At 40.5% G+C, this 25,390-nt stretch overlaps 1 protein-coding gene across 3 annotated transcripts in view; it reads left to right on the forward strand.

Annotated features, from left to right (window-relative positions):
- The window catches only part of LOC111528483, a 33,345-nt gene extending 14,931 nt beyond the window's left edge, over positions 1-18,414 (forward strand). For 2 of the 3 annotated variants that reach the window (XM_026455783.1, XM_023195223.3), the window contains 4 exons: positions 6,724-6,781; positions 8,310-8,394; positions 14,169-14,279; positions 17,449-18,414. In XM_026455783.1, the coding sequence (XP_026311568.1) occupies positions 6,724-6,781; positions 8,310-8,394; positions 14,169-14,279; positions 17,449-17,532 (338 nt within the window). In that variant the 3' untranslated portion in view covers positions 17,533-18,414. The remainder of the gene's footprint in view (positions 1-6,723; positions 6,782-8,309; positions 8,395-14,168; positions 14,280-17,448) is intronic. The other variant, XM_023195225.3, reaches the window with a different exon arrangement.
- Positions 18,415-25,390: the final 6,976 nt, after the last annotated feature.

Below are 25,390 nucleotides of genomic sequence, written 5' to 3' on the forward strand. Positions count from 1 at the left end.
AGTAGTTTATATTCTGTGTTGAACACTGTCTACTAATGAAATAATAAAAACACCACAAATGACTCATGATACAAGATAAAAAACAGGGGTAGTGCATGGTGCCACTGAAACTCGTCAGAGCAAAAAGAGGTGAGCTTGAGCTAAGCACAACTGAACACAGTATAAATTTTACTACAGAAAAGAAATTCTGTTTCCTTTGGACTCATGTTTATAGAGGTATTGGGGTAAGCAAGGAAAAACTGACCTAAGCTAGATACACCAGGTCATCAGCAGGCTAGCAAGTTTGTCTCCCTACAATTATAAAAATACTCAGAATGTTAAGTAAAGAAGTCAAGAAAATTTGGAATGTGACTCTCCAGGACATTAAGACATTCAAAAGTAGCCATATATATGGGAAAACAAAAAGCCACACAAAGACCCAGGAAAAATTCATGCTCCAAAAGACCTGAGAAGATCTCAAGCCTTTACCTAAGGCTAATCCCAAAGCCTAAAGTACATAGTTAATAAATAGAGAATTGCCTTGGCACAGAGCCAGTCTTCAAAGGTTGGGAGAGGTAGCTATTTTTTTCAAGTGCTCAATTTTCAAAGACATCACAAGGCATACAAAGAAACAGAAAAACACAACCCTTTGGAAGAAACAAAATGAATCTTTAGAGATTGCTCATGAGGGAGCACAAATATCAGATTAGTAGACTAAGACTTCAAAATAACTGTACTAAATATGCTCAGAAAGTTAAAGAAAAAAACAGAAAAGTAACTAAAGAAAATTGGGTGATACATAGAACAAAATGAGAATATCAACAAATAGAAAATAGTAATATAAAAATAAACCAAACAAATTCTAGAGATGAAAAATTAAATAACAGAACTGAAAAATGTACTGTTACTACAAAAAAAAAAAAAAAAAAAAAAGAGAGAGAGAGAATCAGCTACCTGGAAAGTAACCCATTTGAAATTATTAAGCCAGAAGACAAGGAATTTTTTAAAAGAATAGAGAAAAGTGAACAGAGACTAACCGATTTAAGGGACATTATTTAACAGACCAATATACCCATTATAAGTGTCACAGAATATGAAAAGAAACAGTATTTAAAAAATGAAGAAATTTGCCAAATTTGATTTAAAAAAAAATGAATCTACAAATCTAAAAAGCTTAATGAATTCCAAGTAGTATAAATGCAAAGAGATCCACGAAAAGATATAATCAAACTGGCAACAGCCCCAAAGCCAAGAAGCAAATCTAGGAAGGAAGGAAGGAAGGAAGGAAGGAAGGAAGGAAGGGAGGGAGGGAGGGAGGGAGGGAGGGAGGGAGGGAGGGAGGGAGGAAAGAAAAGAAAACAAGAAAATATTTGTCACAAACAAGGGCTCCTTGATAAAATTACCAGTGGAGTGTCCAGCAGAAACTTTGGAGGCTGCAAGACAGAAAGGTGGTATATCTGAACTTATGAATAAAAAAACTGTCAATCAAAATTTTACTATCTGGCAAAACTGTCCTTAAAAAAGGAGGGTGAAATTAAACTATTTCAAGATAAAAATAAAATTGGAGGCAGTTTATTGCACTAAGCCTGCCCTACGAGAAAAACTAGAGAGAGTTCTATAGAGTAAACTGAAAGGATGCAAAACAATAATTCATCATCATCATATAAAGATACAAAGATCTCTGGTAAAGATAAATGCATCAGCAAAATATAATGCTCAGCATCGTTAAGAGTCTGGTGTGTAATATCACTTTTTTTTTTTAATAAGATTTAGAAGCAATCGAGTAAATATAATAATAAATCTACGTTAATGGTAACAAAATAAATGCAGATGTAATTTGTGATATTGATATCATAAAGCGGAGGGGTGGAGCTGTGTAGGAGTAGAGTTTTGGTTTGCCACTGAAGTTGTTAGTATTCATTAAAAATAGGTTGTTAAAAATGTAAATATTATAAATAATCTTTAAGTTAACACAAATTATAGAATATACACAAAGGAAAGGAGAAGATAATAAAAATGTGTCTCTACAAAAAAAAAAAAAAAACAGCTAAACACAAAGGCAATAATGGAAAAAATGAGTGAGAAAATAACTATAAGACACCCTGAAATAAATAGGAAAATGGAAAATATAAGTCCTTCCCCATCAGTAATTGCATTAAATATAAATGAATTAAAATTCCCAATTAAAAGGCATAGATGGACAGAATTGATAGCAAAAGCAGGATCTAACAAGAAGGTGTCTATACGAGCTCACTTCAGATCTGAAAACACATATAAGTTGAAAATGAAAGAATGGAAAAGATATTCCAAGCAAATAGTAACCAAAAGAAATTGGGATGGCCATACTAATGTCAGATAAAATAAATGTGTGTGTATATATATATAAAAGACAAAGAACATCATATATTAATAAAGGTGTCAATTCATCAAGAATAAATAACAATTATAAACATATAGGCACTAAATATCAGAACCTCTAAATATATGAAACAAACATTGACATAACTGAAGAGAGAAATAGACAGCTCTCCAATAATACTTGGATAATGTAATGCCTACTTTCAATAATGCAAAAATCAACCAGGGCAATAAGAAAGTAGAGGACTTGAGCAGCACTATAGACCAGTGGGACCTAAAAGACATATAGAACACTCCATCCAACAGCAGCAGAATATACATTTTTTTAAGTGCACATGGAGAATTCTTCAGGACAGACTATATGTTAGACCACAAAGCTGGTCTTAATTAATTTTAAACAACTAAACTCATAGAAAGCATTATTTCCTATCACAATGGAATGAAACTAGAATTAATTAACAGAAGTAAAACTAAAAAATTGAAAATTAGGTGGAATGTAAACAACACTTTTAAATAACCAATGAGTCAAAAAAATACAAGGGAAATTAGAAAATACCTTAAGGCTAATGAAATTTAAAACACAACATATCAAAACATATGGGATGCAACAAAAGTAGTGCTTAGAGGCAAATTTATATCTTTACGTACATTGGAAAGAATGTACAATTCTTAAACCAACAACCTAACTTAATCCCTTAAGAAACTAGAAAAAGGAAAAGAAATTAAACCCAACACCAGCCAAATGAACAATATAATAAATATTAGAAGATATGTACATAGAGTGGAAAAATAGAGAAAATAAAAAAAGCCAAAAGTTGGACTTTAGAAAAGATTAACAATATTAGTAAACTTTAGCTACAATGAATAATTTTTAAAAGTCCTCAAATTACTAGTAGAATATAAGACCCTGCATTTTAGCTATTTGGTACCGCTTTCTACAAGGGTTGAACTAATTTACACTCCCACTAGCAGTATATAAATACTCCCTTTTCTCCGCATCCTCACCAGCATCTGTTACTTTTTTACTTTTTAATAATAGCCATTCTGACTGGTGTAAGACAGTATCTCATTGTGGTTTGGATTTGCATTTTTCTAATGATCAGCAATACTGAGCTTTTTTCATATGCTTGTAGGCCACATGTATGTCTTCTTTTGAGAAGTGCCTGTTCATGTCCTTTCCCTCCTTTTCAAGACTGATCTCACTCTGTTGCCCAGGCTAGAGTGCAGTAGCGCAATCTCAGCTAACTACAATCTCCACCTCCTGGGTTCAAATGAGTCTCCTACCTCAGCCTCCAGAGCAGGTGGTGTTACAGGCACGTGCAACCACGCTTGGCTAATTTTTCCTTGTATTTTTAGTTGAGACGGGGTTTCACCATGTTGACCAGGCTGGTCTCAAACTCTTGACCTCAGGTGATCCGTCCTCCTTAGTATCTCAAAGTGTTGGGATTACAGGAGTGAGCCACCACGCCCAGGCTTTTGCCTACTTTTTAATGGGATTGTTTGTTTTTCTCTGGTAAACTTGTTTAAGTTCCTTCGAGACGCTGGATATTAGTCCTTTGTCAGGTGCATAGTTTGCAAATATTTTCTCCCAGTCTGTACATTGTCTGTTTACTCTGTTGATAGTTTTCTTTTTTTTTTTTTGAGATGGAATCTTTGTCACCCAGGCTGGAAGGCTGGAGTGCAGTGGCCAGATCTCAGCTCACTGCAAGCTACGCCTCCCAGGTTCACGCCATTCTCCCGCCTCAGCCTCCGGAGTAGCTGGGACCACAGGCGCCCGCCACCGCCCCCGGCTAATTTTTTTTTTTTTTTTTTTTTTTTTTTTTTTTGTATTTTTAGTAGAGACGGGGTTTCACCATATTAGTCTGGTTGGTCTTGAGCTCCTGACCTCATGATCTGCCCGTCTCGGCCTCCCAAAGAGCTGGGATTACAGGCGTGAGTCACCACACCCTGCCCTCTGTGGATAGTTTCTTTAGCTATGCAGAAGCTCTTAAGTTTCATTAGATCCCACTTGTCAATGTTTGCTTTTGTTGCGATTGCTTTTGGTGTCTTTGTCATGAAATCTTTGCCCATTCCTGTCTGTGTCCAAGATGGTATTGCCTAGGTTGTTTTCCCATGTTTTTATAGTTTTAGACAGAATTACCATTCAATTCAACAATCCTGTTACTGGATATATACCCAGAAGAATATAAATCATTCTACCACAAAGACACATGCATGTGAATGTTCACTACAGTACTATTCACAATAGCAAAGGCGTGAATTCAACCTAAATAGCCATCAATGACAGACTGAATAAAGACAATGTGGTACATATACACCATGGAATACTATGCAGCCATAAAACAGAATGAAATCATGCCTTTTACAGGAACATAGATGGAGCTGGGGGCTACTATCCTTAGGAAACTAATGAAGAAACAGAAAACTAAATGCCACATGTTCTCATTTTATAAGTGGGAGCTAAACGATAAGAACTTATGAACACAAAAAAGGAAACCAAATACACTATGGTCTACTCAAGGGGATAGGGTGAGAGAAGGGAGAGGAGCAGAAAAGATATCTATTGGGCACTAGGCTTAATGCCTGAGTGATGAAATAATCTGTACAGCAAACCCCTGTGACACATGTTTACCTACATAACAAACCTTCACAGGTAGCCCCAAACCTCAAATAAAAGTTTAAAAAAAAGACACTGTGGAAGAAAAGATGCCTGAATCTGAAGACATAGCAATGAAAACTAAACAAAATGAAACACATTAAAGAGCATTTAAAAAGTATATGAATGGAGTATCAGTGACCTGTGGGACAGCTGCAAGAGGCCCCACGTATGCATAAAAGCAGTCTCTGGATACATAGGAGGGGGTAAAAAGTATTCAAAGAAATATAGTTGAAAACTGAGATTTAAATAGTGAAATTGAAATGTTTCCAAATTTCTAGAACTATAAACATATAGATCTAGAAAGCCCATGAACCCCAAGCAAAAGAAACATGAGAAAATCTACTCAAATGTACATTATAATTAAGTTCTTCAAAACTAGTGATAAAAAGTATTTAAAGCATTAGATGTGAAATGTTTTATGCTGGGATCGTCAAACTTTGTTTATTAAAAGTTAAATTATTGATTTTTTTTTTTTTTTTAAACAACTGCCCACTGACTCACTCAGGACAGCAAAGCCAGTAATGCTATGTTCAATCAAGCATTCTAGGCCCAAGTCACACCTCACACCACTGCACTCCCAACCCTGGTTCATTCCCTCTTGTGTACAGACAGCTGCGATAGTTTTACTCCCTATCACCCCACCATTCTTCTTCAGTGTCATGTCTTGGTTCACTTAAATCACTTTCCTCTGAAAGTTATTCCTCTTTCTCAAAGATGAAGAGTCTTCATGTTCTTACGTTCTCAAGACACATCCTCTCATGGAATCCACTGTCTTCCCTATAATGATTGTTTGTTTAGTGCCCTTGCTTGTTTCAGACAACTAATGATTCTATACAATCATGAATTCAAATCTTAAGTAACATGAGAGAAGAAGAACTAACTTCTTATAACTTGAAAATGTGGTGGTGTTTGTTTGTTTGTTTTTTGGAGACAAGATCTCATTTTGTTGCTCAGACTGGAGTACGGTAATGCAATCACAGCTCACTGCAGCCTCAACCTCCCAGGCTTGAGTGATTCTTCCATCTCAGCTTCCTAAGCAGCTGGGACTACCGGTGCACATCACCATGCCCAGCTAATTTTTGTATTATTTATAGAACATACATAATACAGCTGCACATCACCACACACAGCTAATTTTTGTATTACTTATAGAACATATATTTATAGAACATAAATATGTTGCTGAAACTGGTCTCAAAATCCTGAGTTCAAGGGATTCACCCACATCAGCCTCCCAAAGTGCTGGGATTACAGGTATGAGCCACCATGCCTGGCCTAGTGTCTTTTCAGTAACAAAACAAGCGTAAGATTATCCACTTCAGTAAGCAAAAAGCAGTAATTTAATTTGATGTGATTTTTAAGAAAATCTTTGTTTCCTCTGAGGAACTGGTATGTTGTCTCTCCAGAATTCAGGAGAAATGTGTAATTGACCAGACCAGAGGTCCCCAAGCCCCAGGCCACAGACCAGTATGGTGGCCTGTTAGGAACCCGGAGCACAGCAGGAGGTGAATGAGAAAGGAGGGAGCAAAGCTTCACCTGTATTTACAACCAATCCCCATTGCTGGCATTACCACCAGAGCTCTGCTCTCTGTCAGGTCAGCAGAGGCATTAGATTCTCACAGGAGCATGAACCCTGTTGTGAACTGCGCATGCGAGGGATCTAGGTTATGCGCTCCTTATGAGAATCCAATTCCTGATGATCTGTCACTGTCTCCCGTCACCCCCAGATGGGACCATCCACTTGCACGAAAATAAGCTCAGGGATGCCACTGATTCAACATTATGGTGAGTTGTAGAATTATTTCATTATATATTACAATGTAATAATAATAGAAATAAAGTGTAGAGTAAATGTAATGCGCTTGAATCATCCCAAACCATCCCCATCTTGCTCCCATCCATGGAAAAATTATCTTTCATGAAACCAGTCGCTGGGGCCAAAGAGGTTGGGGACCACTGGACCAGACCATTCCTTTTTGTGTTTGCCAAAGAAATAGTATAAAAGGGCTGGGCATGGTGGCTCATGCCTGTAATCCCAGCATTTTGGGAAGCTGAGGCAGGTGGATCGCCTGAAGTCAGGAGTTTGAGACCAGCCTGGCCAACATGGTGAAACCCCATCTCTACTAAAAATACAAAAATTAGCCAGGCTTGGTGGTGCTTGACTGTAATACCAGCTACTCAGGAGGCTGAAGCAGGAGAATTGCTTGAACCCGGGAGGCGGAGGTTGCAGTGAACCAAGATCGTACCACTGCACTCCAGCCTGGGCAACAGAGTGAGACCCCATCTCAAAAAAAAAAAAAAATAGTATAATAACAAATAATCACTCACTGTCCCAAACTCCAGAATGAAAGGTTAATATATTAACATCTGTAGTTAATGCTAGCAAGGCAATATATGTTAGCTCCAGTTTATGGGACTTTAGAAATCTCAATTATAAAATTATTACTACATTAAATAAGTCGTTGATAATGATGGTAAATGGATGAAACATGGCGCTTGTGACTGCTTTCAGTCATCCTTTCCTTAACCAGAAAACATGCTCTTAAATACCTGAGACTCCTGGTCTGGATCTTCTCTAGCTTCACAGACCCAAGACCCTTTGTATTACCTTAATAAGCTATCCATTTTTAAAGTATTACGTGACTTTGAAACCACTTTGTACTGACTAGCTTCAACATATAATGGAAGTTAATAATCAAAGGGGTGTGGCAAATGTAAACTTTAAAATGTGTTTAAAAGGTAACTGATATTAATACCCAAGTTTTATCTAGGTCAAGTAGAAAACTTTGGGACAAATACAAAAATGAGCCGGACGTGGTGGCAGGTGCCTGTAGTCCCAGCTACTCTGGAGGCTGAGGCAGGAGAATCAGTTGAACCTGGGAGGTGGAGGTTGCAGTGAGCAGGAGAGTTTGCCACTGCACTCCAACCTGGGCGACTGAGTGAGACCCCTGTCTCAAAAAAAAAAAAAAAAAAAGAAAAGAAAAGAAAGAAAAGAAAGGAAAAGTTTGGAACAATGTAACACAGAAGCAGATGTTCTTAACCTTCTCTTTGTCTAGCTACAGAACCCAAACCAAAGGGTAGGATCTTTAATAGGAATAATACATATTACTGAAAGGGCTCTGGAGCCTTTGGGTATGCTAAAATGTTTGGGGCCAAATGACTCAGGGGAACTTTTTTCTTTGCTTATCTTTTCTTGGTTTCCAGCACAACTCATAACAGCCCCCTAAAAAAAAAGAAAAAGAAAAAAGCTATCACCACCTTAGGAAATGTCAAGAGAGAGAGTGGTTGAGGAGATGTAAATGTTTCCTTCTAGGTTGACAGCCTGCACCAGGATAGAAATAAAGACAGAGATCAGGACAGAAGTTGAATTCCTAGGAAATCTGAGCATGACGGACAAGGTATGTACAATAAGTGATCCTACCAGTTGGTCTTCGAGAAAACAAAAGGACTACTACACTCCTCACTTTGTTAGAGCTGAAAACCATAAAGCTAGAGTGATGGCAGCTCCTGTGAACTCCGATGAAACCACAAAGGAAGTCATTGGGTCAAGAAATGCATTATGAGCCACCCTGAGGCACGACCACCCTTCTGCTTTGCAGAGTTTAGAGTAAGAGTCCCTTCCTGTGTGAAAGGTATTGACTGCTAGAGCCTCCAGGACACCTTCTCACTGCATATGTGTGATAAATGTGAGATTCATTATTTTGTTCTTTGTAGAAAATTAAGTATGAAGTAATTTCTTACTTTTTTGTCAAGTGTTTTCAAGGTTGCTTCTCAATAAATTCTTTTTTAAAAAATTGACGATTTCCCCAAGAGTTTCTCCACTGGTTGCAAACCATGTCTTTAATTTTCTTGGAAGCATTTTGATATTATGATTAAGGACACAAATTTGATACCAGATAAGGCAACATATTAGTTTGAGTTGTGTCACTTATTATATTTATAACTTTGGTCCAGTTGAATTCCCTAATCTACCTTTTCCACATGTGTAAAATGAAGGGGATAAAAGTATCCTCATCACAAGGTTTTTCTAGGGATTGAATGAGAAAACATTGTTAACTGTTGTTATTGTTTCTTGTGTCTTCTTTGTTTGCAATTCAATATTCTTTCTCCTTTGGTGCAGTTTTACGATTTCTTTTTCTTTCATGAAATACTTTATTTATAAAATCCTCATAATGTGGCAGAATCAAGGACTGCCTCAGTTGTTTACTATAAGGGATGTTAGGAACTCCCCTGTCCGCTCTTAAGCCTAATTTAGACTCTCCCCAACTGGTTGGCTGATGCCAATGACTCCATACTTGGAAATACATTTACTTTGTTTATGGGTAGACTAATAGAGTACACATTATCCGTCATGTATAGCTTATTGTATGTGAGTTTATACCTGAATAATTATAGATGCAAATGGAATCAAAATTGGTATTTTCAAGTGTGAACGTGTTAAAATCTCCATTGTAACAGAATGGTTATGATGTTCTATCTAAGCATATGGCTCAAAGAAAACAAAAAGTGCAATCATCAAGCAGAAGGTATATTTATGGCCGGGCACAGTGGCTCACACCTGTAATCCCAACACATTGGGAGGCCGAGGTGGGCGGATCACCTGAGGTCAGGAGTTCAAGACCAGCCTAGACAACATGGTGAAACCCCATCTCTACTAAAAATACAAAAATTAGCTGGGTATGGTGGCAGGCACCTGTAATCTCAGCTACTTAGGAGGCTAAGGCAGGAGAATCACTTGAACCCAGGAGGCGGAGGTTGCAGTGAGCCGAGATCATACCGTTGCACTCCAGCCTGAGCAACAGAGTGAGACTCTGAAAAAAAAAAGAAAGAAAAGAAAAAAGGAAGAAAGGAAGGAAGGAAGGAAGGAGGGAGGGAGAGAGGGAGGGAGGGAGGAAGGAAGGAAGGAAGGAAGGAGAAAATAAAAAGAAAAGAGAAAAGAAACGAAAAGAAAAAAGAAAAGAAAAGCTGGCGCCAACTTGGTATCCTTCCCAGAGGGCAAGTCACACCTTTAGTCACACCTTTCGTCTGGACAGAAGAAGCAATTCTCCTCCATCTTCACGGTACCTGGGCTTATTAGAACCCGTGCTCCTAGAGATTAATTATACAAGTTTGTTTGTTATATAATAGATTCTCTTACTTTGGAGATTTATCCTGTCCTTGATTCTTTTCCCCATCCTTGGCCACTGGCCCATTAGAAGCCTCATCTCATGATACTGTATAAATATTTTCTCATCTTTTGTGTTGAATTAAGCTAAAACAGTTAAGTGACCACATGCAACAAAAGATAAAGGAAAAGTCTTTGGTGAAAGTTGTCCCCTCAGTATGGCTTTTTAGAATTCTTGAGCTTTTTGAACATCTTAATAACAATAAGGTAAACACCGAAGACTCCCTTCCAAGGTTTTGAAGGCCCGAGCAGCTGGACGAACTGGAAAAATCCAGGGTCCAGATACCATAAATATGATCTTCACCCTACTCATTGCTATCCCTGGTTAGGTCAGATTCATACAACTCTAAGTGAAAGAATCATTATAATCATGTTATGGACTAAAAATCTCATAAATTTAGACCCAAATGGGCTGGCTTTGTCTCATCTCACCAACTAGATTTCAACACATCACTTTGTTTGTTGAACTAAAATATGCTAGGCTATTTTGGACAGGATGTTTCTGGTTCTGTGATATGTTCTCCACATATAATAAGTCATTAGGTCAGTGAATGTACTTTTCAAAAATATGACTCTGATTGTCTCTTTCTTAATAGTCATATTTATTAAATTTCATTCTCATTGAGATTCAAATTAAATTATCTGCTAAGAATAAGTTCTAAGAATGTGCACTCTTTCTATCTGTTTCTCAAATTATATATAGAAAAACTTTAAAGGGGAAGTTCCTTCTAGAGCGGTATGGTTATTTAACAAATATTATGTGTGTGTCTGCCAGCCTAGTGCCTAACACATATTTGTGAAGTAGTGAAATTATTCAGTGAATGAAAAAGGGCAGGACGCAATGACTCACATTTATAATCCCAGCACTTTGGGAGGCCGAGGCAGGCAGATCACCTGAGGTCAAGAGTTCGAGACCAACATGGAGAAATCCCGTCTCTACTAAAAATACAAAATTAGCTGAGTGTGGTGGTGCATACCTGTAATCCCAGCTACTCGGGAAGCTGAGGCAGGAGAATCGCTTGAACTCAGGAGGTGGGGGTTGCAGTGAGCCGAGATCACGCCATTGCACTCCAGCCTAGACAACAAAGAGCAAAACTCCGTCTCAAAAGAAAGAAAAGAAAAAAGAAAAAAAGAGAAACAGACATGTTCTCTGATCTCATGGAAACTATATTCTAATAAAAGAAATTATAACATTTAAGTTAAAAAGCAAACTCAAAATAATACAAGTTCCAATATGTGTTGTAAATGAAACAAAAAAGTATTTGAGATTGACAGCAACAGTGGAGGGGCCCTAGAAACTTTAACTGAATGATCAGAGATTGTAATATCGATGCAGGATTTTCCTTGGCCCTTTTACCAGACTCCCAGCAGTAGTGCCCCATCTACTCAGCCCATCGTGCTCTGCCCCTTGAAGGAGGTAGCACATGAGCAAGTGAGTAAGGGATCTGGCCAGCCACTCCAAGCACCAACACAGGAGCAAGCTCCATGCAAAGCCCATGGCCAGACCAGGCATGTCACCTTGAGGGGAACATGGCGGCACCCAGGCATGGGTGCCTGCAATCCCAAAGCCTCAGAGGGGGTGTAAGTGTGCTAATTAGCTCTTTTAGTTCTGCCATCCACAGTCCAATAAATGGCTGTGTGTTAGCAGCTCAGTCGGCCACTGACCCTGTAGCTGCCAGTGGGGTGGCTGCCCTTAACTTGCGAAGGCAAAGGGCCAGTGTGACAGCCTCCACCTGCACTTAGTGGATCCCAAGCTTTTGTCCAGCGTCCAAGAAGAATGAGGTCACACTTGACAACTGAAGAATGGTAAGAGCAGAGAATGTTATTGGGCAATGAAAACAGTTCTCAATAGAGAGGGGAGCTGGAGAGAGGACAAGAAAAGCAGATCATCTTTCCCCAAAGTCAAGCGGTCTCCTCCCTGAAGTCAGGCTGTCTCCCCTCTACTGACTGGGGCCTTTACAGGAACAGAATGGGGGTGGGGTAGGCCATCAGTAGCATTGGAAAAAGCAACATTCAATTGGTTAAAAGGCATTATTCAGAAAGAACCCATCAGAAGAGAGCCGGCAAACAGCAATGGAAGCTCTCGCTCTGGTCTGTGGGTTTCAGGCTGTTTTTGACTTGAAGGTAAGGTTTTCCCAGGGACCCATCTCTATCTGTCTAGGATTTCTATGCCTCCTGCCTCTATTAATATTCAAGTTACGACAAAGTATGAGAAGGAGCTGGCTATACAGAGCTAAGAGAGCAGTGGTTCAGTGGAAGATACCAGGTGTGTGCACAGCCCTGACTGAGACAGGAAAGAATGTAATGCCATTCAAGAAACTAATAAAAGGCCAGTGTGGTTTGTGATTAATTAGTGAGAGGGCAATTGACATGTGACATTGGAGGATGGGGAGATAAACAGAGTATTGCTTATATGCACAACCTCTAGTAAATTGGAACATTATAAACAGTATTACTTAGATGTATATTCTATGGCAACAGAGTTCTATTATTATCATTCTATTTGCCTGTTTTCCCCCTAAGACAATACCAATCTAACTTCTAATCTTTTTTTTTATCCTCAGAAGAAACATAATCTCCCAAATAAACAAGGAATATTTGAGAAAAGATGTTCCAGAAATGCTGACTTCCTTTTCCTTTTCCTGCCTCATCCTCCTCTATCCATCTTAGCATAAGGAAGTTATTTGTTAATTTACAACAACCTATAGAGTGAGGGAGTGAGAACAAACTCAGTTCTAATAGCAGAGATTGTTAGTGGAATTTATCATTGATATCTGCTTTTTGGATTGAAGTGAGTCTATTGCCAAAACTTCAAGTGAGTTGTATGTGCCAATTCATCTTATGGTAAACACACATACTATCAGAGGTGTAAAAAATGACTAGGATTAAAACGTTAATCAAACCTTTCTTTGTTCCCCTTTCTCGTCCCCTTTTTCCTACTCAAAACAAATGCAGGGACAAATCTATGTTATATTATTATTTTTTTAGGTGCTTCTATTTCTTTCAGTAATTGCAGTCTTGGATCTGCATCACCGTTACTTTTTGTTTTAGACAGGGTCTTGCTCTGTCACCCAAGCTGGAGTGCAGTGGTGCAATCTCAGCTCACTACAACCTCCACCCTCCAGGTTCAAGCAATTCCCCTGCCCCTCAGCCTCCCAAGAAGCTGAAACTGCAAGCATGTGCCACCACACCCAGCTAATTTTTGTATTTTTGGTAGAGACGGAGTTTCACCGTGTTGCCCAGTCTGATCTCGAACTCCTGGCCTCAAGTAATCTGCCCGCTTTGGCCTCCCAAAGTTCTGGGATTGCAGGTGTGAGCCACCACAACCAGCCCACTGTTACCTTTTGGAACAGAAGAAATATATCTACTCTTCTAAAACAGAAGTGTTAGTATTTCATCTAGATGCTCAACAAAAATGTGCAATGTATCTTCCTCCTTTTGGGGAAGATTTTAAAAGAAAAATTGACAATGAACAAGCTTACTTCTTATTTTTTCTCTATTGTTAAAATTCTGTGGTTTTGTTTACCAGAAAGTGACACTATTTTTAATAACAGATTGATTGAAAAGGAAAATAATTGCTGCCAGTGAGGATTAAGGCTGTGATGTTATTGGGTGGATCTGGCCTGCCACCTAGTGGCCATAAGTACAATAACCACACTCGTTTTGGAAATGGAGCCTCCCTGAACTATGAAGGAGTAGGAGGGAAGAGTTAGAGGTGGGAGCTGCTTTGCAAACTAGCTTAGCAATGTCTTTCAGTCAGATCAAAATAGAAGACAGATGACAGAAGACAGGTGGCTTATTTTCTTAAAGACGTACAAAGAAGCTTTATGCTATAACCTCCACTTTTACGTAGCGTGATATAGTTTGGCTTTGTGTCCCCCCACAAATCTCATCTTCAATCGTAATCCCATAATCCCCACATGTCATAGGAGGGACCCATGGGGGCGGTTCCCCCATGCTGTTCTCCTGACAGTAAGTGAGTTCTCACGAGATCTGATGGGTTTATAGCCGTCCAGCATTTCCTCTCCTGGCACTCATTTTCTCTCCTGCCGGCCTGTGAAGAATGCACCTTCTGCAATGAGTGTAAGCTTCCTGAGGCCTCCCCAGCCATGTGAAACTGTGAGTCAATTAAACCTCTTTTCTTTTTAAATTACCCAGTCTCTAATATTTCTTCATAGCAGCGTGAAAATGGACTAATAAAGTAAACTGATATTGAGGAAGTGAGGCACTGCTATAAGGATACCCGGAAATGTAGAAGGCAAGCGACTTTGGAACTGGGTAGCAGGCAGAGGTTAGAACAGTTTGGAGGGTTCAGAAGAAGACAAGAAGATGTGGGGAAGTTTGGAACGTCTGAGAGACTTGTTGAATGGTTTTGACCAAAATGCTGATAGTAATATGACAATGAAGTCCAGGCTGAGGTGGCCTCAGGTGGAGATGAGGAACTTGTTGGAAACTGGAGCAAAGGTGACTCTTGCAATGCTTTAGTAAAGAGACTGGTGGTGTTTTGCCCCTGCCATCTGTGGAACTTTGAACTTGAGAGACATGATTCAGGGTATCCAGCAGAAGAAATTTCTAAGCAGCAAACTGTTCAAAAGGAAGTAGAGCATAAAAGTTTGGAAAATTTGCAGCCTGAACATGCAATAAAAAAGAAAACCCCATTTTCTGGAGAGAAATTCAAGCCAGCTGCAGAAATTTGCATAAGTAACAAGGAGACAAATGTTAATCACTAACTGGGGAAAATGTCTCCAGGGCATGTCAGATACCTTCACAGCAGCCACTCCCATCACAGTCCTGGAGACCTAGAGGGGAAAAATGGTTTCATGGGCTGGGTTCAGGGCCCCCCTGTTCTGTGCACCCTTGGGACATGGTGCCCTGAATCCCCGCTGCTTAAACTCCAGCTATGGCTAAAAGGGGCCAAGGTAAAGTTCAGGCCATTGCTTCTGAGGCTGCAAGCCCCAAGCCTTGGTGGCTTCCATGTGGTCTTGAGCTTGTGGATGCACAGAAGTCAAGAATTGAGGTTTGGGAACCTCCACCTAAATTTCAGAAGATGTATGGAAATGCCCGAATGTCCAGGCAGAACATTACAGGTGTTACAGGGGTGGAGCCCTCATGAAGAACCTCTGCTCGGGCAGTGCAGAAGGGAAACGTAGGTTGAAGCCCCCACACAGAGTCCTCAGTGGGGCACTGTCTAGTAGAGCTGTGAGAAGAGGGCCACCATCCTCCAAACTCGAGAATAGTGATCCACTGACAGCTTGCAACATGTGCCTGGGAAAGCTGCAGGCACTAAAAACAGCCCCTAAAATGAGCTGGGAGTAGGGATATATCCTGCAAAGCCACAGGGCAGAGATTCCCAAGGCCATGGGAACCCACCTCTTGCATCAACCTGAACTGGATATGAGACATGGAGTCAAAGGAGATCATTTTGTAACTTTAAGGTTTAATGACTGCCCTATTGGATTTTGGAATTGCATGGGGCCTGTAGCACATTCATTTTGGCCAATTTATCCCATTTGGAATGGGTGTATTTACCCAATGTCTGTACCCTCATTGTATCTAGGAAGTAACTAACTTGCTTTTGATTTTACAGACTCATAGGCAGAAGAGACTTGCCTTGTCTCAGATGAGACTTTGGACTTGGACTTTTGGGTTAATGCTGGAAAGAGTTAAGATTTGGGGGAACTGTTGAAAGGGCATGATTGTGTTTTGAAATGTGAGGACATGAGATTTGGGAGGGGACCAGGAGGGGAATTATATGGTTTGTCTTTCTATCACCATCCAAATCTCATCTTGAATTGTAATCCAATAATCCCCATATGTCACAGGAGGGACCCAGTGGGAGGTAATTGAATCATGGGGGTGGTTTCTCCCATGCTGTTCTTGTGATAGTGAGTGAGTTCTCATGAGATCTGATGGTTTTATAAGTGTCTGGCATTTTCCTTGCTGACACTCATTCTGTTTCCTGCTGCTCTGTGAAGAATACACCTTCTGTTACGATTGTAAGTTTCCTGAGGCCTCCCCAGCCATGCAGAACTATGAGCCAGTTAAACCCCTTTTCTTTATAAATTACCAAGTCTTGGTTATTTCTTCATAGCAGCATGAGAATAGACTAATACATAATGAAATCTGGCTGGGTGCAGTGGCTCATGCCTGTAATTCCAGCACTTTGGGAGACTGAAGTGGGCAGATCACCTGAGGTCAGGATTTCGAGTCCAGCCTGGTCAACGTGTCAAAACCTTGTCTCTATTGAAAATACGAAAATTAGTCAGGCGTGGTGGCAGGCACCGTAATCCCAGCTACTCAGGAGACTGAGGCAGGAGAATCTCCTGAACCCGGGAGGTGGAGTTTGCAGCAAACCGATGTTGTGCCACTGCACTCCAGCCTGGGTGACAGACTGAGACTCCATCTTAAAACAACAGCAACAAAAAGAAATCTAATTTATCAATTAAGATTATCTTAATTTCTGCAGCACTACAAACAATGACAGACAAGGAAATATGGATCTGGCAAGAACTATGTTCTTCTTTTTTTTTTGAGCAATTCTCTGCCTCAGCCTCATCAGGAGCTGGGATTACAGGCACCTGCCACCACACCTGGCTAATTTGTGTATTTTTAATAGAGACGGGGCTTCACTGTCTTGGCCAGGCTGATCTTGAACTCCTGACTTCATGATCCACCCGTCTCAGCCTCCCAAAGTGCTGGGATTACAAGTATGAGCCACCGTGCCTGGCCTACTTCTTTTATTTAAAAGTAAAATAAGGCAAATTCAGAAGAGGAGCTCTGTATTAGTGAAGATCCTCCGGAGAAATAGAACCAATTTTATATATAGCCATGTATCACTTAATGATGGGGAAATGTTCTGAGAAATGTGTTACTGGGAGCTTCATCATTGTGTGAACATCATAGAGTGTATTTACACAAACCTAGATGATTTGTGTAATCACCTACTACACAAATACACACCTACACACCTAGGCTGTACAGTACACACCTACACACCTAGGCTGTACAGTATAGCCTGTTGCTCCTAGGCTACACACCCATGTGGCACATTACTGGACTGAACGACACAGGCAATTGGAGCACAATGGTAAGTATTGGTGTATCTAAACATAGAAGAGGTACAGTAAAAACATGGTGTTATAATCTTATGGGATAACCACCATGTATACAGGCTGTCATTGACTGAAATATCTATATGTAGCACTTGACTGTATATAAATGCATATAAAGCCTATATGTATATAAATGTCTACATATAAATAAAGAGAGAGATTTATTATTTTTATAGGAATTGGCTTATGGAGGCTTATGGAGGCTGGGGAACGTCACCATCTGTCTGCAAGCAAGAGAACCAGGAAAGTCAGTGGTATAATTCAATCCAAGTTTAAAGGCCTGAGACCACAAGCTGTGGATGTCCCAGCTCATGGACAGAAAGAGGGATTCTCTACCCTCTACCTTTTGTTCGATGGGGGCCCTCAATGGATTGAGTGACGCCTGCCTACATTGGTGGGAGAGGATCTTCTTTACTAGGTCTGCTGATTCAAAGGCTAACCACTTCTGGAAACACCCTTACAGAAACAGCCACGGATAATGTTTCGTTACCCATCTGGGCATCCCTTTAGCTCAGTCAAGCTGACACATAAACTTAACCATCACAAGCTGCTATTTCCAGAACTGTTCCCAATGTGTTGTTAAACAAAGAGCAGCCAGTTGAATTGACCACAACCTTGGCTATGCATATCACTTAAGAGGCTTGTAAAAAGTAAAGATGCCATGAATTTTACATTATGTGAATTTTACCTCAATAAAAAGGAGCCTATGGCATACGTAGAGGGGAGTGGGGGGAAAAATTTAAAAAAAAAATGTACGGTTGCCAAACCCTCCTCGTGTCCTCCCCAAGAGTGATGCAGAATTGGGGCCCTGCCATCAGACGTTTTTGGGAGCTCACCGCTGATGGTCATGTGCAGCCAGGGTTGGAAACCACTGCAGAGTTTGATTTTGTTCAGCAGGATGAATAGGGATTTTACTTGAATGTAGCAATAAAGACCCAGGGTTTTTGGGGTATTTTTTGGTTTTTTTTGTTTTTTTCAAGAATAAACAAATAAAACTCCCAACATTACAGCAGTCATAAGTAGACTGTAAGAAACCAACATTATCCAACTTCAAAAAATAACGATTAAAAGATTAAAAGAGGTCGGACGCAGTGGCTCACGCCTGTAATCCCAGCAGTTTAGGAGGCTGAGGTGGCGGATCACTTGAGGCTGGTAGTTCAAGACCAGCCTGGTCAACATGGTGAAGCCCCATCTCTACTAAAACTACAAAAATTAGCCAGGCATGGTGGCAGGTGCCTGTAATTCTGGCTACTGGGGAGGCCGAGGTGGGAGAATCGCTTGAACCCAGGAGGTGGAGGTTGCAGTGAGCTGACATTATGCCACTGCATTCCAGCCTGGGTGATAGAGTGAGACTTCGTTTAAAAAAAAAAAAAAAAAAAAAAAAAAAGACCAGCCTGGCCAACATGGCAAAACCATCTCTTCTAATAATACAAAAATTAGCCAGGCGTGGTGACACACGTGCCTGTAATTCCAGCTACGAGGAAGGCTGAGGTACAAGAATCACTTGAACCCCAGAGGCGGTGGTTGCAGTGAGCCAGTATTGTGCCACTGCACACCAGTTTGGGCGACAGAGTGAAACTGTGTCTCAGAAAATACATACATACATACATGCATACACAGATAAATAAAATTTTAAAAACTCAAAGGATTTTTAGATTTTCCTTGGATAGGCCCAATAAATCTGTTCTACAAAAAACATACCTGAATCATGGTCCCCGGGTCTTCATTCCTTGTTAGGCCTAGATATGTTGGATTGTAGATTTATTTTTATATGGACTGTTAATTTTTCTGTTAATTTCTCTCATTCATAGCACTTTATCTAGTTGTCTCATGATTCTATTTGCATAGATAAAACTGTGTTTAAAATGCTGTTTCCTGTACACTAAGTCCTCACTTAACATCAATAGTTTCTTGATAACTATGACTTTAAGCAAAATAACGTGTAATGAAACAAATTCGATCATAGGCTAATTGATATAAACAAGAGTTACTTTCCCACAGCATGTTTCTGGTCAGAAAAGACCCAACCTTTTTTTTTCTTTCTTTCTTTTTTTTTTTCAGACAGTGTCTCTGTTGCTCAGGCTGGAGTGCAGTGGCATGATCTTGGCTCACTGCAACCTCCTGCCTTCCAAGTTCAAGCGATTTGCCTGCCGCAGCCTATCAAGTAGCTGGGATTACAGGCACCTGCCACCATGACTGGCTAATTTTTGTAGTTTTAGTAGAGACAGGATTTCACCATGTTGGCCAGGCTGGTCTCAAACTCCTGACTTCAGGCGATCCACCTGCCTCAGCTTTCCAAAGTGCTGGGATTACGGGCGTGAGCCACCGTGCCCGGCCAAGACCCCAACACTTCTAATAGTTAATATTGAAATAAATGTCAGTTATACATACATTTAAGAAAGATTGATAAAAACAAGTAAGATAACTATTTACCCAAGTTATGGTGGATTACTGAGTGACAGTTGTCCTAGTAGTGGCAGTGGGTTAAACCGAGGAGTAAATGTTTGCAAAGTGAAAATTGTCAGGAGCACTTTCTCCCACCACAGAGTTCAACAAGCAATAAAAAATATGGTAAGCTGCTGCAGCACATTAAGACCACATCTTTTATTGTTCAGTATTTGTATGATTAGCATATACTTTACACATTTTTATTTTACAATCATTGTATGCATTCATTCATTCATTCATTCGTTCATTTGCCAACTCACTTATACCAGCTCAGGGTCCTGGGTGGTCAAGGTTCTTCTCAGCAACTCAGGGTGTATGTAAGGTGGGAACCCTGGCCTGGATGCCATTCCATCACTGAGCACGCTTATGCACCCACATACACTCAAACTGGGACCACGTAGGCCCGCCAGTCCACCAAACGTGCATAACTTTGAGATGTGGGAGGAAGCGCACGCAGACTGGGGAGAATGTGCAGACTCTACACAGAAAATAATCCTCCCAGGAGGCAATTTTTTTTTTCTCAACAGCATAACAAGACCTCAAATGAAATGATATTATTCAAGAACCTGCTGTAACTATATATCAGTCACTGTTTTAGAGCCATGGAACATGTTCTTCTGGAGATAAATGACAAACCTTTAAACATATAACTCTAGGTGTGTCAGATAGTAGTAAGTGTTATGGAAAAGAGTGAAGCAAGTAGCCGGGACTGGTGGCTCACGCCTGTAAGCCCAGCACTTTGGGAGGCCGAGGTAGGCGGATCACGAGGTCAGGGGTTTGAGAACAGACTGATCAACATACAAAAAAGCACAAGAGCATACTTTTTTGTATTTCAATGGAAATGGGGTTTCACCACGTTGACCAGGCTGATCTTGAACTCCTGAGCTCAGGCAATCCACCCACCTTAGCCTCCCACAGTGCTAGGATTACAGGCGTGAGCCACAACGCCTCGCCAATATTATTATTTTTTTTATCTTGAGACGGATACATCCCAGGGACGGACTGCAAGTCGGAAGCGCGGGCGGAAGCTCTGCAGCGCCCGCCTGGTGGCTCCATCGGCTGCTTTCATCAGTCAGCACGACCTAACCGTAGTGGCGTCCTCACAACACAGACCGGGGCTTGGGTCTCAGGTTGGACCCTGAGAACCACTTCCGGTGACTAGCTTCTACTTCCAGAGATGATGACTCCCCCGCGTCCCACACCGGAAGAAGCACGGCGGAGACTGGCCTCGCTTGGCCACTTCCGGTAAGGGTGGCGCCGGGCAGCGGTGAGCGAGTGCAGATAGCTCCCCTGGAGAGGCGGGATGTTCAACTCCACCCCTGGTCCCTGGGCGGCCGTGGGTCCCCTTCCAAGCGGAGGAATGGCCAACCTCGCCGCACTTCCAGCACCGTTTAGGGTGCGTTTAAGAACAGGAGGCGTGGCCTTTACGTAAATCTTCAAGATGGGAACCTCCAGAATTTGTCTCAATTGTCTAAAAGGTAATGAGCGTCAGCCACGTTCAAGGGCACTTTGGGCTAAAAAAGAAAGTGCTTGTACACGGATGGAAATGTTCTGGAAACAAAACAAAAGGAATTTCCTCTTGGGAGTTTAGGGAAATGAGGGAGACGAAGTATGTTTTGGTGCAGTTTGTTTTTTGTTCAACCCAATGCATATTTTCATATTGAGAGGCAATATAAATGGGGAAAAATACCTTGAGAAAAAAAAATATATATACCAGAACTTGCCAATGCTGAAAAGTAGTATTTTCTCTTTCGAGAGTTTTCATGGCCTTTTAAATTACACCCCCACCTCCACAGGCAAATAAATTTGTTTTGGAAAGCAAACAAAAAAAAAAAAAGAAATACAAAAAAGTAGCCGGGCATGGTGGCAGGTGCCTGTAGTCCCAGGTTCTTGAGAGGCTTTGGCACGAGAATTGTTTGAAACTGGGAGGTGGAGGTTGCAGTGAGCCGAGATCACACCACTGTACTCCAGCCCTCCAGCCTGGGCACTGGGCAACAGAGCAAGACTCTGTCTCAAAAAAAAAAAAAAAAGTAAAGGTCAGATAGCTAAAATCTAAAACTCTGGCCTTCCAAAGGATTAGTATCCTTCTGCAGTCCTGAGCAACGGAGAGTCACACAGGCACACTACCTGTGGGAATGTGTGACATCTTTATCCCTCAGGGTTGCAGCTGTGATGATCATAGCCCTGATAAAAACCAAGTGTCCTATTTTTCAATGTTCTCCAAGGAACTACAGACGAATACAAGCTTCTGTCTACAGTCTTGCAAATGTTACATTTTAAAAAAATTTTCCCTGCTATTGGATGTCTCTTGATATGCTTCTCTTGCCAAATAAATAATTGCAATTCTAATCTTATGTTTCAAGGAAAAGAAAGGTAAGTAAAACCTGAAATCAGAACCGTGCATTTGATAGTCTGTATACTGTTCATGTTTGCTCATATGAGGGACACATCATGGAGTATAACAAGCAGGATAGGCACTTAGCTGTTATAAAGAAACTGTGTGTGCAGTAAACATAATGGGTGGGTAATGTTCTTTTTACACAAGCTATAGCTACATTTCAAACAATCCCTTATGACTTGTAAAGTTTTCTATATTAAGATATTAGATATGCTCAAAACATATTGTTAAACATAAAGATACTTTTCTGAAGTGCTGGACCTAACACATTGACATTCACCAAAAAAACAGGGGTGATTTTGCAGAATAAAAACAAACCAGGAATGTTGGAAACTTGCACTTTGATTATGAGATTCTTTAAGGCTCTAAATTCTTTGCCAATCAGCCTACTACTCAACCCCATTTATATGTGTTGTACTGGGTTGAAGTGCTCCTATCCCCCAATTCATGTCCACCTGGTGGCTCAGAAGGTGGCCTCTTTGGAAGTAGGGTTTTTGCAGATGTAATTAGTTAAGATGAGATCTTAATGGAGTAAGCTGGGCCTTAAATCCAAAGCCTGATGTCCTTATAAAAAGGCAATGTCAGGCTGGATGTGGTGGCTCACACCTGTAATCCCAACACTTGGGAGGCCCAGGCAGGAAGGTCACTTGAGGCCAGGAGTTCAAGACCAGCCTGGCAAACATGGTGAAACCCCATCTCTACTAAAAATACAAAAATTAGCTGGGCATGGGAGTACACCTGTAATCCCAGCTACTGGAGAGGCTGAGGGAGGAGAATTGTTTGAACCCAGCAGGCGGAGGTTGCAGTGAGCCGAGACTGCATCACTGCACCCTAGCCTGGGCAACAGAGTGAGATTCTGTCTCAAGAAAACAAACCACCAAAAAAAAAAAAAAAAAAAAAAAAAAAAAAAAAAAAAAAAGCATTGTCAAGATCCATACACAGAAAGCAGAATTAACTTGTTTATATCAATTAGCCTATGAGATAAAATATGAGATAAAAGATTCCTAATTGCTTGGTTAAGCAATTAATGCTTAATGTTTCAACAAGAAGAGTCTAGATTAACTTGAAAAGTTGAGGTGGATAAGCTCTAAAAGTTAATAAGTAAATCTCTTTTCTTAGTACTTGCATTCATATGCTTACTTTTATTCATTCCTTCATTTAATAATCATTAGCTCCTCATCGCTTGGTGACTACCAGGGACACAGAGACAAATAAGATGTGATCCCAGTCCTTGTGGAACCTAAAATACAATCTGGCAAGTGATATATGTTGAAAACAAAATAAACAATAGAAAAAAAGAAGCAAAGTAGAATGTATGGATGATTTAACAGAAGTATGGCAATATAGAATACAGTGGCTGCACAAAGAATTATGTTGCTGAGTTTTCCAAGATAGTGTTGGAGGAGATATTAGGACCAGTTCATAGAAGAGCGTCCATTATGCTTTTCTTCCATAATAATACAATTTTGAGACAGAAGCATGTGTATCTTCTTTAGTTGGTCTGTCTTCTTCTCGACCTCTTCTCCCATCTTACCACAGTGAACGGAAATGCTGCCTTTGACCTTAAGGATGAGGGCCACACCTAAATAGGAAGGAGTGGATGGTAGGAGCAGTCTGGGTTTCAGGAAGAAAATCCTCATAATGAAACCTGGACTTTGACATGAGAGCAGAATGAACTACTATCTTGTGTGAGCCAGTGCTGTTTTAGTTTTTCCCGTCACTTGTAGCTGTACCTAAGCCTCACACAGGTGTTCCTGGAGTGAGTTCATTGGGCAGATGGCAGAAGGAAGAATACTCCAGATAGACACCAAAATACAGAGAAAACCTGCGGTGTAAAATAGCCTGTGTGTAAACAGCAAGCAGAAGCAACTCAGAGAACAGGGGACCATGACAAACAGAAACTGAAATAGTCTATAACTTCAATATTCTCTCCTGGCAAACCCCCACATGCACTCATTAAGATGTCCTAATTTGTTTTGACCATGGATAAGGACCGATGCCTGAGATTTGCAATTATCTGGATTTGATCTTGCTACATAGGTCAACATTACTCAGCGACCTAATCTTGGAAAAACTAAACCTTCTTCCTTCCTGTCGTAGCCAAATTAAATTAAAATATTCACCTAGAGTTTATTTTCAAAGATTATATGTCTAGCACAATGATTTATATATAATAATTCATCAATACAAGTTTGTCCTCTTTCCCTGCTTTTCTCCTTTAAATTCTCTTCTGGCTTATTTGTGGGTATTTCTGAAGTGTGGGTCTCTGAGGGATGTGCCATTTGGGGATTATAAAGTTGACTAAAAGAAAGTAAAGAAAAAAGACATGTAATTTGCCATTCTGTAACTAGCAGTTCCCCACACTGGACTGAACTCAGGGAGAGAAATGCTTCTTGCCCAGGGTCTCTAGATTGCAGAGAATATCTGATCTAACCCTCTTTGGAAGGCAGAAATTCGCCCTGTTCATTCTGATCCAGGTGATATAAAAATAGATGGGAGTTGGTTATATTTGTTGATGTGTATACAGCCTATTTGGACATTTTGTAACTCTTTTGCCTAAAGTATCAAAATAAACTTAAAATGATGTTGATACTAATTCCAGCCTAAGAAGGCTGGAAAAAAAAATGATGTACTCTGTCCCACATCTAGGTTTTACCTGCTGCTGTGGAAAAGGAGGCCCACGGTAATCACCTTTGAGGAGACACAGCAGCTACTCCCATTAAGAAAATCAGTCCAAGGCTGGGTGCGGTGACTCACGCCTGTAATCCCAGCACTTTGGGAGGCCAAGGCGGGTGGATCACTTGAGGCCACGAGCTCAGACCATCCTGACCAACATGGTGAAACTCCAGCTCTACCAAAAATATAAAAATTAGCCAGGCATGGTGGTGCATGTCTGTAATCCCAGCTACTTGGGAGCTTGAGGAAGGAGAATCACTTGAATCTGGGAGTTGGAGGTTGCAGTGAGCTGAGATCACACCACTGACCTCCAGTCTGGGCATATAAAGACTGTGACTCAAAAAAAAAAAATAAAAAAGTTTAAAAAAAAAGAAAAAAAGAAAGAAAAAAGAGAAGAAAACCCATCCCAAAGGAGCGTCTAACAGAAAGGAAGAGAGCTCCTCAGTGAGAAAGCCATCTTTTGAGCTATCCAGTTCGGCATATTCTGCTTTGTTTTCCTTGATCCATGCCACATCCTGCATTTGCTATGACCAATAAATAAAAGAGAAACAATCAGAAAGATTTCTGCCAGCTAGCCTAAGTTATTGCCTTTTTTT

Source organism: Piliocolobus tephrosceles, chromosome 10 (genome assembly GCF_002776525.5).
Source record: "Piliocolobus tephrosceles isolate RC106 chromosome 10, ASM277652v3, whole genome shotgun sequence".
In the NCBI taxonomy this organism is placed as follows: Eukaryota; Metazoa; Chordata; class Mammalia; order Primates; family Cercopithecidae; genus Piliocolobus; species Piliocolobus tephrosceles.